The 17,960-nt window shown below is 39.5% G+C and overlaps 1 protein-coding gene across 1 annotated transcript in view; it reads right to left on the bottom strand.

Moving 5' to 3' along the window:
* RYR2 (ryanodine receptor 2) overlaps positions 1-17,960 on the bottom strand; it is a 697,632-nt gene that overhangs the window by 499,765 nt on the left and 179,907 nt on the right. The window contains exon 3 of the mRNA XM_039529228.1: positions 2,353-2,457. Within this exon, the coding sequence (XP_039385162.1) occupies positions 2,353-2,457 (105 nt within the window). The remainder of the gene's footprint in view (positions 1-2,352; positions 2,458-17,960) is intronic.

Genomic DNA, 17,960 nt, shown 5'->3' on the forward strand with positions numbered 1-17,960 from the left:
ACCCAGGCACTGCTGCCTGGTATTTCTTAAGCCTCCATTTTTGTATGGATGCCCCTCATGGCAATCAGCTCTTAACAAGCCTTTCCAACTCCCTGGTATAGCGAATCCCTCCCCAGGTCCTCAGTGACCCTGGATCTCCTGCACAAGCCTTCCCGTTCTTTGCGTCTCTCAGATGCTCTGCCTAGGCACTCTGGAGAGTTGCCAATAACCTTCCCTCTTCCCAGAAGACTCAAACTCTCACTGACTGATCATAGGCTTGCCTTCTATTGCTTATCAGGCCTGATTCCTAATCATATGTTCTTATAATGTACCTCTGGACTGAGAGATAAACTAATCACAAGTGCTCCTTCAAAAGGCCAGCTTGCCCTGTGACTGCCACTTATAACTAAAAAAATTATGGCTAGACAGAAAGTTTGCCAATAGAACAAAACATTGTAAAAATACTAAGATTAAGATCAAAAGAAAAAAACTTAATAATGGAATTAAAAACAATCCCTTCTAGTGTTCTGTTGTGGCCCTTCTGAAACCAGAATAGAGAAGCGAATCTTACTTTTTCCTCAGCGTAGTACAACATGTACATGCTCCCTTCCGCCGTGTGCTACAGCTCTGGATCCCTCTTGGATTCACCCCAATCGTACTCCTGCTATTGTTGGCCCACACCTATCCTTACTGGGGGCAGAATGAGAAGTCACAGGAACACAACAACTGAGTTCTTCAAACATTGTTGTGGGTATATTGCTATCACTACAGTTCCATTGTAACATCTCTGTACATCCTTTGCAATTGCACAGATTTTGGGGTTTTGGGGAGAGAGGGGAGGGTGCTGTTGACAGCTCATGCTTTTTTGGTCCATAACTGCAGTACGTGCTTGCACTTCTGGTGCATGTATCAGAGGGGTAGTCTGGATCTGTAAAAGGAGGAAAGAGTCCTGTGGCACCTTATAGACTAACAGAAGTTTTGGAGCATGAGCTTTCGTGGGTGAATACCCACTTCGTCGGATGCATGCTTTCTCCATGGATTTGCTTGCTGTTAGTTGCAGTATTTCCAAATTCCAGAAAGAGTGATCCCTGTCTGTAAGTATGTATTTGCTTATTCCAATATTACATGCAGATCTCAAACATACTACTCGGTGTGCTGCTGTTTCAGTTAGTCCTTAGAACAAATGCTCAGTGACACCACATGCTCTGAAGCATGCATGGGAATGTCCCTGGATTTCATATCCCAACTATCATTTTTTAGGCTCAGTGCCTGACATTTTCTGGGACTGACTACAGCATATTAGTTTGGAGCTTGCTTTCTCCCAGGAATTCTCAGAGCTTCCAGGGGGTCTGTTTCTCTCCTGCCAGCTTTCTTGAGTGACAGATTTGCTATTAAGTATCAGAGGGGTAGCCGTGTTAGTCTGGATCTGTAAAAGCAACAAAGAGTCCTGTGGCACCTTATAGACTAACAGACGTTCTGCAGCATGAGCTTTCGTGGGTGAATACCCACTTCTTCAGATGCAAGACTTGCTATAGATTTGCTATTAATCCCTTCCTCTGTTTTGTCTCTGTATGTTACTCCAGTACCACAGCCACTCTTCCCTTGTCACTCTTCCTCAATTATAAGCAGTTTTCAGGATATGGTCCATGCAAAGGATGTGTGAAATCCTAAGCTATGTGACTGTAAGCTAAATGAACTACACCATATACACAAAATTAATCATACTACTATGATTTATTTGTAGATAGTTATTTGCTACTCAGAGTTGTTACTGTATTTCCCTCATCACTCATGAATGCAAGGATGCCTAATTTCCATATTCATCTAGCATCTCTGATTAATAGCACATCTTCAATTTTAAATCTGAACTAGTGGACATTTTTGCTCAAGCCTCATAGAATAGTGTCATATTTTAAAAAGAACTAAACATGCCTGATTCTGCATTTTAATATTACCGAGTATTTTGATTTGATACAGTGGTGTTTATATGCCACTAGGATGCTCTACAGTAACAAAGCATTTGGATGGGAGCCTTAACTCTTCTTAAGGCATGATTTAATTACGTTTCTAATCTGTGATTATTTTGTTATAGTGATAGGAAGAATGCATGTGCCCTCAGCCATCTTTAATCATAATTCCTCAAGTCCTACAGTCAGCTCACTAATTTAGGGCTTCTTCTTAAGAGGTGCTGGACTCCCACAACTCATTGACTTCAATGGAAGTTACAAGTGCTCAGCATTCCTCGGGATGAGGCCCTTTCTGTACTGGAGAATAAGACTACAGCTACACAAAAAGGAAGTCATCATGTTAGTACTGTGGAAGAAATGGTATATATCCCCAGTTGATCAAAAAAGTCTAGATTGGATTACTTACCCCTTCTGCTTTCTCTTCAGTGTTAGCCAGCATTTCCTGAAGAGCTCGCACTGACAAGGATTGTTCCAGCACAAACGTACAAATGGAGAGATCCGGTGGAACATTCTAATTGAAGAAAGAATACAAGTTTACATTAATGATGTGGTTGCCACCAGCCAAAAGTTGCTATAAAAATCGCTTCCCCGTTTCACTCTTAATGTCTCATTGAATCCGAACGGATCTACTTGGAAAGCATGAACACAGGAAACGGAGTGATTATTACCTATTTCTAAAACAGGTGTGTATACACAGATCTATTTTATCTTAAGAAAGGTTTATATATTGTACAGTATTCCACACAAACAGAGCTACACTGAGACATTAAGCTTGCAAAGTTAAACACTCAACAATCAGGAAACAACAAAGCCAAGGTTGCCTGTGTAACCCACTGAGTCAGAGTGTGTTATGCATCCCCCTCTGTTCCTGATCCACAGAGGATATGGGTCTGTTACAGGCTCACGCTATAGAGACTCGTGCATTTAGCTCTAGAAGTCCTTGGTCCAATACTCAATATATCAGCCAAGATGGTGGCAACCAAACCTACATACCTTACCTTTCCCTCTCTAGCGTGCATGCACTATGATGCAATCTTTAATATCACAAGCTGGATAGATAAAACAGATCAATAGCAATCTACAATATAGGCAGATACAAGTCCAAATGCAGTTTTGCAGGTTTCAGAGTGTTATTGCTTTGCACATCTTCACCAATAGTGGCTACTTTATTTACTGCTTATGGTAATGCTGTTTTTTTTCCTTTAAACATATTTGCTCATAAAAAGATACCCTACACACAAATTAGGTTCTTTATCTACTGTCTTGACTACTGCAACCTCTTTCTCTCTGGCCTCTCTGAATCCCTATCTCACTCCACTCTAGTTTGCTTTTCTCACAAGTACTGCGTGCTTTCTTCTAAGCGACCCTTTATGTATGGAACATTATCTATTAGCATTACCGTAGCACTTAGGAGATCATGGGGCAGGACCCCATTGTGCTAGGCACTCACCCCAAACTACCTTATAAAGCCACTATCTTCTTTCAAATCCCTCCCTTCAGATCCACTTCTACTATGATTCCTAGGAGGAATTTCCAACTGTCTTCATAACACTGTAATGCCCTCAGCACAGCGACTATGCTTTCACGCTGTGTTTGTCCAGCACCTAGCATGAGGAGGCTCCAATGCTGACTGGGATCTCTGGACACAGCTATATGAATAATTAAAATAATGCATTTATTAATTATTAGATAATTATTAATAGAGAGATTGGGAAACTCAATTTTTCAGTGAAAAGCAGGAACATATTTTTCACAAAACATTCATGGGAAAATATTCCTATTTTTGGACCTATTCTAGTTGGTTAATTAAGAATAGTACAGGAAAGAGAAAACACACAAGTTTTGGGCTTGTGTATTCCATATAGATACCACTTGGGTAAAAAGGATCGATACAGGATATAATTAACTAACTCTTTAATACTCTAAGATGCCTTAAAAATATTGCAAATATGCACTTAAAAGGCAGACCAACACATCTTCTCTATTTCCATTTTAAAAAACCATTCAGGAACATTTTCAAATACGCAGTAGGCTTGGCATATGAGATTCAGGACTACAATAGTGAGAATCTGACTCAACTAGAAACTGTTGGTGATGTCCCATTGCAAAATAAATATATATTATCAATCTATACTAGATTAAAATGGCCAGAGTAAAAGTCATCAAATACCTGTCGTTTCCTGTTTGTGTCCATGACCCTGATCCCATCAATTGGGGAATAACAGGCTATATGTAAAGCCCTGGACCATCCTGTAAACTTTCCCAAATAACAAGAATCTGTCACAGGGAGAGAACATCCTGTCTGAGGGCGTCTATACTACAGCATAATATCAACGCTGCTGCACCGAAACAGCTGTGCCATTGTAGTGCATTTTCACCAGAAGCACTATGCCAATGGGAGAGAGCTCTCCTGTCAGCATAACTACTCCACCTCGGCGAGAAGTGTGACATAGTGCCAGTGAGGACAGCACAAAATTTGCGTCACTTCGGGGGGTGGGGGTGTTTTTCACACCCCTGAGGGACGTAAGTTAGATCAACTTAAGAGGTAGTGCAGACCTGCACTGAATGCGTTACATCTGTATTGCTGTTATTCAGCTGAAATAGAGTGACAGTGGCCCATATAACTCTGATAACCTCAACCTTTGTGTTGCCAGGGAATGATTAATATAAACAGAAGGTGAACAAGCCACATATATTTATAATTATGTGACTAGATACATGCAACACCATGAGTGCAGGGGACTCGAGTAGATGACTTCCCGAGGTCCCTTCCAGTCCTATGATTCTATGTACACTATTTTTAAAAACTAATCATGTTTATATCCACACCCCATTTTACTCTGGATGTATTTTATCTCCTAATCTGAGAAGACACCAGTCCTTTTTATAAACTCCTGATTAGATAACGAGGTTTACCTTTCCTTAATTGTATCAGATTCAGGAAGTAATCCAGCTGCTCTCTTTTTATTCCACCCACTCACTCCCATGGACCAGAGAATTTAGTTGTCAGTCTCCGATTTTCCCAGGAAGCAGCAGTTCAGGTGGAATCCACAAAGGGCTTAGACATTGCTATGCATCTCTCTCTGGCCTCATGACTGTTCCACTGTGTATAAATACTTAAACAGTTTATCTGGCCAGAGAGAGACAGAAGGCATGTGTGAGAATGACTCTGTAGTCCAGAGGTTGGCACACCACTGGGCTGAAAGTTTAAGGCAGGCACCATCCCAACCTCCACCTCCAGATACATTTTGAATGGGACCCAATCTGGGAATACTGCTCAGAGGCTGCCTCCCAGACTGGGCCCTGCATGTGACTTAGGCAGCTGAATGCCTGTCTTTCTCCAGTTTGTGAATTGTTCTGGGGCTTAGGCAGGAGATAGGCATTCAGACACCTAGAGTGGGACATCAATGCACATACACCAAGGCAGGGCCGCCCAGAGGATTCCGGGGGCCTGGGGTCTTCGGTGGCGGGGGGGCCCCGCTTCGTTGGTAATTCGGCAGCGGGCGGTCCTTCCGTTCCAGGACCCGCCGCCAAAGTGCCCCGCAGACCCGCGGCGGGGGCCCCTGCCGCCGAATTACTGCCGAAGCGGGACCCGCCGCCGAAGTGCAGCCGAATCTTCAGCGGTAATTCAGCAGCAGGGGGCCCCCGCAGCGGGTCTTTGGGGCACTTCGGCGGCGGGTCCCGGAATAGAAGGACCCCCCGCCGCCAAATTACTGCCGAAGACCCGGCTGCACTTCGGTGGCAATTCGGCGGCGGGGGATCCTTCCATTCCGGAGCGGAAGGACCCTCTGCCGGCGAAGACCAAGAGCGGAAGAAGCTCCAGGGGCCCCGAAAAACTCTCATGGGGGACCCTGCGGGGCCCAGGGCAAATTGTCCCACTTGCTCCCCCCTCTGGGCAGCCCTGCCCCAAGTCCTAACACACAGGTGCCTAAGGTACTTTTACAGTGGAAAGTTCGGTGCCAAGTGAGTTTAGGCACCGAGGAGATCAGGTTGCTGCCACGTGGGAGTTTTGTGTATTGTAGTGGTGCTGAAGAGGGGAAGTTAGGCATCTAAACTCCAGAATAGGGCACCCAAGTTGCTTTGTGTATAACACCCTTTATTTCTTAGGGCACTTCTAGTAGCCTGAACCTGTCTCTGTGCCACTGTCCAGGTCAGGGTGCATTCTCTTTAGTGGTGAAACAGTGATCATCAAGGTTAAGAAATCATTTCTTGGCACATAACGGACTTGTATGCTTTCTCACAGTCTATTGCTACTAAGCTTATCTAAAAGATATCTAATATAGATAATATAAGTTTTTATAATTGCAAAAAATTGACATTAAAAAAATCATGTTCACAGGCTAGCATAAAAATGGATCACAAAATTAACTGAAACAGTTTTGTATGAAATAGTAATGCCTAAATTACAAGCTAAGAAAGAAGATTTTGATTGCATCTGGGGACTTTTCTTATGTTAATCAATGTACTTCTACTCATACTCCTACACCTTTCTTTCTTGTATCTAGCACCTCTCTTTTCCTTTGTTCCTGCTCTTTTCTTCATACTGTATGTTAGTTGTATAATTTAGTTTCAGGAATATTTTACTGAGTATTGTAAATCTATTTTACACCATATACTTTTTGCATTAAAAGACTGTGTTCACTGAAAATTCAGGGACTTTTTAAAAAAAATAAACCCTTAAATATAAAAATTAAATGTCTGCAAATTCATTTTCCTTAAGTATCATTCCCTCTATGAAAAAAATGTTAGTGTATCTGTAATACACAATACTCGTTAAGAACTAATTAAATGTTACTTATTATCCCAAAGCTTAGAGCAATCCTACTCTGTTTCATAAGCAATACACATTTCATTACCCTCCAGGATTTTTTTAATTTTTTTAAAATAAACTAAAAGCAAGTTAGCAAGAGGCATGGCAGATCCCCCATCACTGGCAATTTTTAAATCAAGATTGACTGTTTTGTAAAAGACCGTCTCTAGAAATTATTTTGGGAAAGTTCTATGGCCTGTGTTATACTGGAGGTCAGAGTAGATGATCACAGTTGTCCGTTCTGCCTTGGAATCTATGAATCAAAATATTACTTGCATTTTAAAGTATTAGCCTTTGCTAAGAAACTCAAAGTTGAGCAAATGACACCTTGTTTTCTTACTTGGAAGTATAAAAATAATTTAAGTAAAAACATATCACCCTGGTTTATGGCATATATTAAAAACACACATTCAGTCAAACTTCCAACATTAAAAAAATATAAGTATGTATAAGTTTCATTACCACTATCCTTACTATGGTTTCTCAATAGCTTCCTAGATATTAATATGGCCTATTTCATCATAGTGTTAGAACACCACACAAAACTTTAATTTGTCCTTACAATGCACCTGTGACAAACTGCACAGTGAGAGAACTGAGGCACAGAGAGTGAGGGCTCAAAATTAAAAGATGCTAAGAGGTCCGCTTTGTAAACACTTGAAGTTTTTCATTCTTATTTAATCTCATAGAATTGAGTTGTCTGTAACATTCCAATCCCCTCCACCAAATGTTTCCAGCCACGGTCAAATAAAAACTCAAAGTCTATTCCACTGTGCTCAGAAGTCAGCCATTCTGGACCTAATACACTACTCTTTTTACTGTTTGCTTTTCAACCTTTTATAGATAGATAGATAGATAGATAGATAGATAGATAGATAGATAGATAGATAGATAGATAGATAGATAGATAGATAGATAGATAGATATAAATATATTATATATAGAAATAAAAATCAGGTTAATGGTTTTCAAACCTATCTTTTTACTTTATCATCAACTCTTAAAAATAACTTCCCACTTGTTATCCTCACTTTTTCACATCTACCCGCATGGGAATTGCATTTCCTACCTGCAAAGTAGCCACACTCATTGCCTTCCATGGGAATTGGGGCTCTCAACTCAGAGGACGAGGCCCTTATTACATAAGGGCCCTATTCACATCCCACAGAAGCCAGTGGGAGTCTTAACACTGGCTTCAGTGGGCTGTGCATCAGGCACTAAATGAGCAAGTTTAGAGTTATATTAGGAACATTTTGCTACAAAACCATCACTACTCACCAACTCATCCATGCAGGGCCACATAAAGTCACAAACACTAATAACCAGTTGAAAATTTACAACAGCTTAATAGTAACACTGAATTCTTTCTAAGTTCCATGAAGGATAATTGCTAAAGACACTGTATCAATTATTATCTTCTATATTCAAGCCAGAAGTCAAATATCACTGTAAAATCTGCTACAGTAATTGTTGTATTCATATCAATTTCTTTGAAGGTTATTTCACATACATTTGCAGAATTGGATAATGTGCAAATAATGGCCTTTAACATGAAATATGGCTGATGACTTCAAAAGCAGCAAGTAACGTCTTATAATTTGTTTCTATCTGAAGCATTTTTAAAGTACTATTGATTTTCTTTGTTCTGGTTTGATTACGTACAATCTACATTATAAAAATGTCTGGAAAATTCAATCAGTTATAATCATACACTAACATGCATATAAAAACTTAAACAAGTAGGTTTTCCAATGATCAGACTACGAATATATTACATTTCAAAAGAAGATGCAGTAGGGGAATGAAAAATAAACTATTTTGGAATAACTTTATTAAACTTTGAGTCATTGATTACGATATGTGAATCTTGAGGTCAGTAATGTTAACCAAATTCATATATTTTAACTCATTCAACTCTATTCGACATTTTAAGGGAAATATTATATAACCGTCTTTAATATTTACTACAATAGTTGGAGTTTTGGGGTTTTTTTAAGAGATAATTACCTACATTCTAGAGCTCTTTGTATAATAACCTTACTAGGCATTTTATACTACGCTATTGCCACAGTATCTCTGTACTAAAACACTCCATGTTAATATTTATGTAGTAAAATGTGCTTCACTGGCACACCTCCATGGCAGCCTGATATGCCAGTTAAGCAACCATTCCCTTTATTAGAAGCCTACTGAACTAGGCTTTAGCACTATTGATCATGAATAAAAGACAATGGGTAAATTTTTTCCATATTATTTCAGGAACTCTAACTCTAATTCTGACTCATCACAGAAACAGCCCTGGAAGAAAATAGGCACATATTCAGGACCAGCTCTATTTAAAATAATGCCAACAGCCACACTAGCCTAGGCTGGCAACGAAGGCCATGGACTCAAAGCTGTCCCTTGGTATCATTATTTTTCTGGTCATTCAGTAAAAATTAGCCTCACAGATCTATGATCTTTTCATATGAAGGGGGTTATGATCTTCTTGCACAAACAACACTGACCTCAATGTCTCACGAATATGTGCGTAAAACTGAAGCACCATCATCCTCAGCTGTAAAGACGGTTGCTTCAGGGGGACTAGTAGATATATAAGGCACTCAGATGTTACCATGGAATGGGGATTCAGTTTCTAGGATCCTGTATACAGGTGCATAGCTGTCTCTGGACTCAAACCTGTTATAAAGCACTCAGATTGTGAGCAGAAACACACAGCTCTGGCTGCTGGAGGAGTCAGTGGAAAATAATATATTAGATATAAATCCAGAAATATAAAATGTCGGAGTGTGTCTCTGCAGCAGAAGGAGCTAAGGGCAGAGTTAGAGGAGTCCTTAGCACACCAACCTGAGAAAAAGCAAGTTCAAGCAGCAGCAAAGGCTCAAGTTTAAATTTGTTATTTAAGGATGAGGTCCAGGAATGGGGTAAGTTTGGACCTCATCAGTGCATATATACTGAATTAGGAGGAGGATGGTCTGACAGGAACCCATTGGGTATAATTAGAAATAAGTAAAATCATGGGAGGATCCAATGGCTTTACAGATACAAAGATCAGATTTATTAAATACTCTGCAGTCAGAGGATGTTGGTTTAGTAATAGCCTAGTGACTGGATAACCACACGGTTTTCTATGGTGTCGCCTCAGAAATGAAGTACCATAAATCAGATGCCTATTTAGCTCATGCCTAAAAATGCCCTTAGACTGTTTTGTTTCCACTCTTCAGTAGCTACCTAGGTGATTACCATCTCAGCTTTCTGTAGCTGTTCTCACCGACTAAGAACACCATACACTCACAGGTGTCTTGTTGCCATTTGGAGACTAGTTAGCACGCCTATTTTTGAAATCAGTTGTTGCAGTTGTGATGGTCCAATGTCAGGGTCTCAATCAGCCTTCAATTAGCATAATGCTGTTGCATCTCTTTATTTATCATATCTCAAATGTAGTTCCTCTACATCCATAATGGGAAGGAATATCCTGAAGTGTGAGGGCTGTAATTTCAAAGCCCTATCGAGATCTAAATCACCCCAAGGCACATCAGCCTTAAGAAGAAGCGTGTCCCAGGTTTTAGAAGGATCCATGTTCTCTGCGTCCCATCTCAGACAGTCTTCATAAAGTGTCTGGATTATTTTGACATTAGATTTGTGCTCTACAGACTTCCTATTCATTTCAGATCACTGAAGGAAACTTGTAGAGTTAAGTGGAGAAAAGACGAATAAGTGGATGTTTGAGTCTTTTCTTTAAGTTGACACTACAATTGTCAACTAAAAGCACCTTTGATTCCCAGTCTTCCACATTTTCTACTGCAGAATCCCCTCCTAAAACATCTAGCACTAGAAAAGTTTGAACACTGATGCATTAGCAAATGGTATACACAGAGAAAAATATAACTGTCCTGGAACAAGCAGTGCAGTAGTTTGTCTCAATTTATCACCAGAAATCACTCTTTCATTCCCAGAAAGATAGCATGACAGTAAAAAAAAGAAGACTGAAATCCTCTCCTTGTCTTAATTCCAGATGGTGAGCATCATCTTCTACCTCATGACAAGAATTGAATCAGGATGGGCAGTGGAAACATTCAGTTTGTTGACACTGAAAAATAGTATCTGCACTATAATCAGTGTATACTGCAAAGACGACAATGTATCAGGATACTTCGATCTTGATTTTCTTTCTCCTAATAATTCCCTTTAAAAGTCACATACTGTCTTTTGTCTCAATGGCATGGTCACATTAGTAAGACATGGTTTTTCCGCACATTTATAGACAGCTCCTAAGCCTTTACTGTAGTTTTTGTTATTACTTCCTCATTTCTACTTGGGTCTTGAAAACTTGCACCTTTGGCATGTTCACCTGTTAAAGCCACAGGTAAGGTGTATTTTCTTCTGACATTTCTCCCTGTCCTCCTCAATGGTACTCATGTTTTAACACTGGTGAGCCACTGAGACAGAATGATTTCCCTTTGGTGATTAGGTCTCTCAGTTTGTTCTCTGAATTGTTAAAACTCTTAGCAGTAGATAACAGCAACGTGGCTGGGGATTCACATGCCCAACATATTAACCTTTTAGACAAACTTGGGTCAGTCTGCTTGGCAGCCATAATAGCAGTAGGAACTGCCAATGAGGGGAAAATTCAAATGGATAATATCTTGTAGTACACCACCATAATTTTGAGAGTAATTAGGAAAACCCCATGCCAATTAATCAAAAATAGAATCCTGTACAGTGGTTCACAGGCACATATTCAAGTTAACAAACATCTTGTTTAACTGTATTCTACGAATCTCGTCTGAGCAATTCAATTTTTTGTACAAATACAGCTGACTTTGATTTTTAAAAAGTATTAGTTCATTGGTGACTTGCCTCTGTCACATAATTTGCAGTCTAACATCTGAGAGGTCTGTAGATCCCTAATGCAGGAAATATAAGATCTTGCCTATGAATACAAAATCACATTGAATGTCTGAGTACTGTTTCATTTTGTAATGCTTTCAGTTATTTCTTAGACATTCAACACTTGTACCCTACTTCAGTGTGAGTGTGATGATCATAATGTAACCTTGCTTGTTTTTAACCAAATAAATCAGATCAAAATACCTAAACAATCAACAAAAATTACATTTCTGTCAATGTCACACCTCATATAGGCATGCATCCGACGAAGTGGGTATTCACCCACGAAAGCTCATGCTCCAAAACATCTGTTAGTCTATAAGGTTCCACTGGACTCTTTGCTGCTTTTACAGATCCAGACTAACACGGCTACCCCTCTGATACTTGACACCTCATATAGTAACAGGAAATGCTTAAAAATACTACAATGGCAAGAAATTAGCTGAAAAACAATATCCTGGAAAGTATCAGAGGGGTAGTCGTGTTAGTCTGTATTCACAAAAACAGTGAGGAGTCCAATGGCACCTTAAAGACTAACATTTATTTGGGCATAAGCTTTCATGAGTAAAAAACCGGGTTTTTTACTCACAAAAAGCTTATGCCCAGAAAAATCTGTTAGTCTTTAAGGTGCCACCAGACTCCTCAATATCCTGCAACAATCCAGAAGGACGTTTGAGAGCTGTGTAATGTGGCCATAATGCAAATGAGAATAAGGCCACTGCACTTTGCTTCATTTAGACAATATGATTTGAGTGGCCTGCTAGTTGAGTTCTCCTCAGTATTTGACAAACATTAACATTTCATAACACGTGTTTTTCTCAATGGCAAAACAGAAAAACTGCATCATTTTGCAGCAAGCTACTAAATGTGCAAATCAGAGTTAAGTACAGACAAGCCAATAAATATGATAATTTAAGAGTCATTGCATTGCTGTGGTGTTTCTTTTTTTTTCTTGCCTCATCCTTTTTTTTTCTTGTCATCTCAAGTTAGCACACACGTTTTATTTATCTGAAAAATCAGTGTGGCAGGAAAACAAAAGGCAATAACAAAGTTATCTTTTGTCAAATTTTTAAGTAGGTATTGGGTAGTGAATGTGAAAACAAACTATTTACTCACGCTTTTCCAATGTATAAAAAAAATGGAAAGGGGTGAAAAAACCCAACTGATTTTACTGCAGGAAGTGTTTAATCTTTCATGGTTTTTAACTGTTTTTGCTCACTAATGGCTCCAGACAGCCAAAAACCGCAGCCATGACTATTGGCCCATGAAAACACCTGCTTCACAGCTGTGAAAATTAAGGATGATTCCTAGGGGAAAGTCTTGTCTCAGCAGAAGCATTTCATGTCTGAGACAGTCTCTTGATCAGACTGTCAAGATGGAGGTTTTCCACATGACTAATTATTCTTTGATATTATGATTTTTAAAAGCTTTACTAAGTAACTGCTGTTGGCAATTAGAAATAGTGAGTGGAATATATTTTATGTAAAAGAAAATTGAAAGCTTTTGTGCCAACATTTTTATTTTAAATTCTCAAATGAAATGACCATAACAGCACTTTTCAAATTAGGTTTTGCAACGGAGTGCTCTGTATTTGAGATGTAAGCAAAAAAACAAAACAAAAAATTTGGAAAACATATCAATACTTTATTTATTACTGTAATAAATGTAATCACTTTCATTTGCAGAGCAGCACTTCAGAACTTTTAGGAAATTAATTTCCGATATAGCACAAACAAAATATCTATTTTGTTTTCATGGTGATGAATTAGTTTTGTTTGTCACACTGGATATATTTTGCTGCTTGAAACATGAATGGAATCATTTCAGTCTATGCTGCCTACCTAAGAAGTCTTAATAAGGAAGAGTATAAATGGTCCACAAGAGCCAATATGAACAACTGAGTTAACAGTAGGGTTTTAAGGAGTCTAACTGAATATTTATGGCTCTGATCCAGTCTTTCAATTTCCATTCACTTTCTTAAAACAACAACATCAATGTAAGAATCACGCTATACAGTGTCTTTTCCTGGGTTTGGGGGGACAGATCTCTTAATAAACCACCAAAATGTATTTTGTTGGTTTATTACAGGATCACACTAGCAATCCTCTATTAGCTGTGCCTTAACTTCCCTCTAAATTACCTTTTTGGAGTTAACATTTCTCTTGCTTTTCCTCAACTCAGCAGCAAAGCATACTTTAATATGCACAATTCTCCTCTCAAATCTACAAAGTGGATTTTTATTCCAATTTTCTGCTCTCTGCACAGGTACAGAGTTCCCATTGACATCAGTGAGGCGATTCATTCCTGCAAGGAGAGTTGAGATGGAGATCTATTGTATGGAAAGGAGAATCTAGCCTTAAGCTTGAAGGAAATTTGTTTAGCTGATTTTAAGTTACGAGCATAAAAAAGTTGTTTCATCTATTACAACATTCTTTAGGCCCTTTTTATTTTTAGTTACTTTATACTGACTTTTACAGTGAGTCATTCACAGTTGGGTAGAAACACAGTAGGATAAAAAAAATTACCAAGTAACGTTTTCAGCTCAGTATATATGGACAGATGAAACTCAGCAGCTTCCCTATGAATGGAGAAAAGTCACTTCACACCAACCTATAAACTACACAGCAACTCACAACTGAAACAGATTTTTATAATCTAATATGCTAAACAAAAGTAGAACACAGATTTTTTTTGCCCCAATATGTTTAAAATTAAAGGGCATAAACTGGTCCACTGAAGGAAAAAACCCCAAAGATTAAGGTACAGCAGAAGATACAGACAGTCCTATCCCCCATTCTGATTTGTTAGTTTGGCTCTCAATATCACCAACTTCCAAAAGAGAACAGCTGGGACCTCATCGCTGAAAGTCAAAGCAAAAATCTCTATCCCCTTTGACCAAGATCAGACTTGTTGCAAGCAGGTGCATTTCCAACTAAACTTTACAGGAGATGTAAAAAAGTACATCAGAGTTTAAATCAGGGGTTGGCAACCTTTCAGAAGTGGTGCCGAATCTTCATTTATTCACTCTAATTTAAGGTTTCACATGCCGGTAATGCATTTTAACATTTTTAGAAGGTCTCTCTCTATAAGTCTATAATATATAACTAAACTACTGTTGTATGTAAAGTAAATAAGATTTTTAAAATGATTAAGAAGCTTTATTTAAAATTAAATTAAAATGCAGAGCCCCCTGGACCAGTGGCCAGGACCCGGGTAGTGTGAGTGCCACTGAAAATCAGCTTGTGTGCCACCTTCGGCACGTGTGCCATAGGTTGCCTACCCCTGGTTTTAACTGTCTTAATATATTACATGTGAAAGAGAAAAAAAAGTCAGGGGATAAAGCTAACAGAAGCAGGCTGGCTAAAGGGAAGGAAAGCAGATGGAAGGGCGAGAGGACTGCCCCAGGAACCTGAGAGCGGGGTGCCCTTGGGCTGGCAAGCAGAGCAAGAACAGATCTCAGCAGCACTGTGGAGCTGAGTGTACTAGAGTCTGAGTAGGATCTGTCTGTGCTGTGGAGGCACTATCTGGTTTGCTGCTGGAGAGAAGGCTTTTCAGTGTGATAGAGGCAGCTGGAGAGCAGAAAAGCAAAGCAAAGTTCACACTGCACCTGAGCTCTCGTTTTAATAAGGTATTGTTGTAGAGGATGGCCTTCTGCCAATTTCTTTAAAGTTTAACAGTGGGATGACAGCTTGTGGGATAGATAGATGGCTACAGCTAATAAGGGTACAAAGCCTAAAGTGGGTGGTGGGTCTGCTTCTCCAACAACCATCCTGTGGAAGGACCACACACCCATGTGCACTTTGATTAGAAGCTCCATGATTTGGTGTTCATGGTCATCTAGGAGAAGGATGGAAACTTCTTAGTCCAGGTAGGATATCTGAAGATGCTGCTCAAATATGAAAATCACATTTCTTCTGCCTCCAGTGCCAAGACTCGGGAAGGATGTCTGTGCCATTCTCCTTCCAAATAGTAACCTTAAAGTGATTATCATCACACTAGTATCTGAAGGGTACAGTGCTAAGTGCAAGCACATTGCTCACAAAGAAGGGGTCCTGAAAGAGGAAATTATGCTATCTACGGAGACCAACAATGGTGTCTGAATCAAGATAGTCATTCAAGCCCAGATCATGGATCACTACCATGGTACATCGTTTCTATAAGGAGTCCAGTAGAGCAGAGAGACAGGCACAGGTTCAACTGGAGGCCATGGACCACATGTTGTCCTCTTAGTTTGTAAATTTAAGTTTGAAATTTAAGGGGGAAAAAAGTGTTAGCTGGTTGCAGGCTTCTGAATGTTCTAGTTTTCTTGTCACCAACAGAGCTCGTCTTGCAAGACCTGGGCACTGTGCTCTCCTCCCTCCTTCTCCCCTAACATTCAAATCAAACAATAGGCCACTATTTGTAAAGGGTTTTGTGACTCTAGCTAAGAGCTGACAGCAAACCAAAGGCAGTGATAGATTAGGCCAGGGATTCTAGTCACCTCTTCATCCTTAAACTAAACTGCATGTGCATGGATGTACATGCTGGCATACAAAGGCATGTCCAATGTCCCAGTTAAGTGTCACTTACTGCGCATACCAGATTTTTTCTCATCATACAGGACTGATTACATCTTCCCTTCTCTTTAGTGCCTCAGTGTCACGTTATTTACTTTTTCCAAAGTTTATACAACTGCCATTTAGAAACAAAAAATGGTGGATATTTGTTACAATCTCCAGTGTTGGGATTCAGGGTGGTGGTAAATATGCCAGGTGTGATGCTGTAAACGTTAGCTACTTAGTTAGTATTTAGTCTCAGAAGTATTTAAAAAAACAGGCACCTTTTGCCTTCCCTATGATACAGGAGCAATCTCTTGTTGCAAGCCATAAAGTATCTTGAATGGTGAAATTGGTTCCCTCTGTTGCTGCTGCTGCAAACTTTCATGAAGAATGAAATGAAGAAGGATTCTGATCTCAGCTGCAAATCTAGAGTTGACTCCACTGTCTCAGTGCGTAGTTCCAGATAACTCCACAAAACCAAATGAAGTCAAACTCCAAATGTACACCACTCTAATAGAGCAAAATCTGTCCCATAAGGGTGAATTCTGTTTTGAGTTAGTTATGCAGATTTATGCACCTTTAAAAAAAAAGTGACAGGATTGGGTACATGTATCTGAGTGTAGAATTTTGCCTTTGGGTGTGGGGGTTCAGAGGCCTCTAGTGGAGTTGGGTGCTTGGTTCCAATGGGAGTTGGGTGCTTCACCCCCATAGATGCCTTTGGAAATACCACTCTGAATTTTCATTTCTTAACCACTGTCTTTTTGGTGTTATTGTTTTAAGACACATGGTACCAGGACTAGGAATGTGGTTCAGTTTTGAAAGCAGCAGCAGGATTGAGCATTTGGCCACTGTTGCTGAGGACAGGAGGATACAGAAACTCTAGGGCAGTTGGAAAAAAAATAGGTCAAAAATAGAAAAAAAATAAAATACATATTCAAAATAAATGGGACGGTTCTCTCATGTCTCTATAGGGAACTACTTGTCACTGAAGGATATAGTGCAAAAAAAAGTCATCCAAAAAATTTAAGTAAAAGTTTAATTAATGAGCCATTGTTCCAGTAGTGATCAGATCTGTCAGGAAGAATGCATATTACTATTAAAATGTTACTGATGCACAGCTCCAATGGCTGAATGCATTTGGCTTTCCTTCTCACACCACAAATGCAACCAAGGCATGCAGCAATATCCAACTAATGCACTCTACCATGGCTCATTGCTATGCTACCATCTAACAAGCTAGCTTTGGGATGGCATCATCCTTGGGAAGTAAAATTTGTTATGAGAGCACTTAATGGGCTTCATGCTAAGTCAGAGTTAAGACTGAGCTTCAGTGAAATGCAATGCCCGCTCCAGGCTTCCAGATGCAGGAGAGTAATTTGCTCATGGAAAGTAAATTTTAAATTGTCAATACCATTATCCCCGCACCGCCCAATTCCCCTACCTCGAACATATCTCAATTTGCTACAGAGCTAATTTCAGGCAGAGCTGAGGCTTTCAAAGGAATCCAAGCTTTCTGATCATTAGCCATTTTTCCAGAGTCCATGGAAGGAACAGGAAGATTGCATTTCTATAAATTTGCTGATAGAGAAAATCTACATTGCAGCACTTTCCCATTATTCATGCTTGTCTAACGGATATTTAAATGATTTTATAGGCAATCCCTTTCATACTTCATATTTCAGAAAGTATAATATTTTGTTTTATAAAACCTCATACAATCCTTTTCACATAAGTTTTGTGTCCACGTGTTCTCTTGTTTTTATACTATACTTCTGC

The sequence above is a fragment of the Mauremys reevesii genome, linkage group 3, assembly GCF_016161935.1.
Source record: "Mauremys reevesii isolate NIE-2019 linkage group 3, ASM1616193v1, whole genome shotgun sequence".
NCBI lineage: Eukaryota > Metazoa > Chordata > Testudines > Geoemydidae > Mauremys > Mauremys reevesii.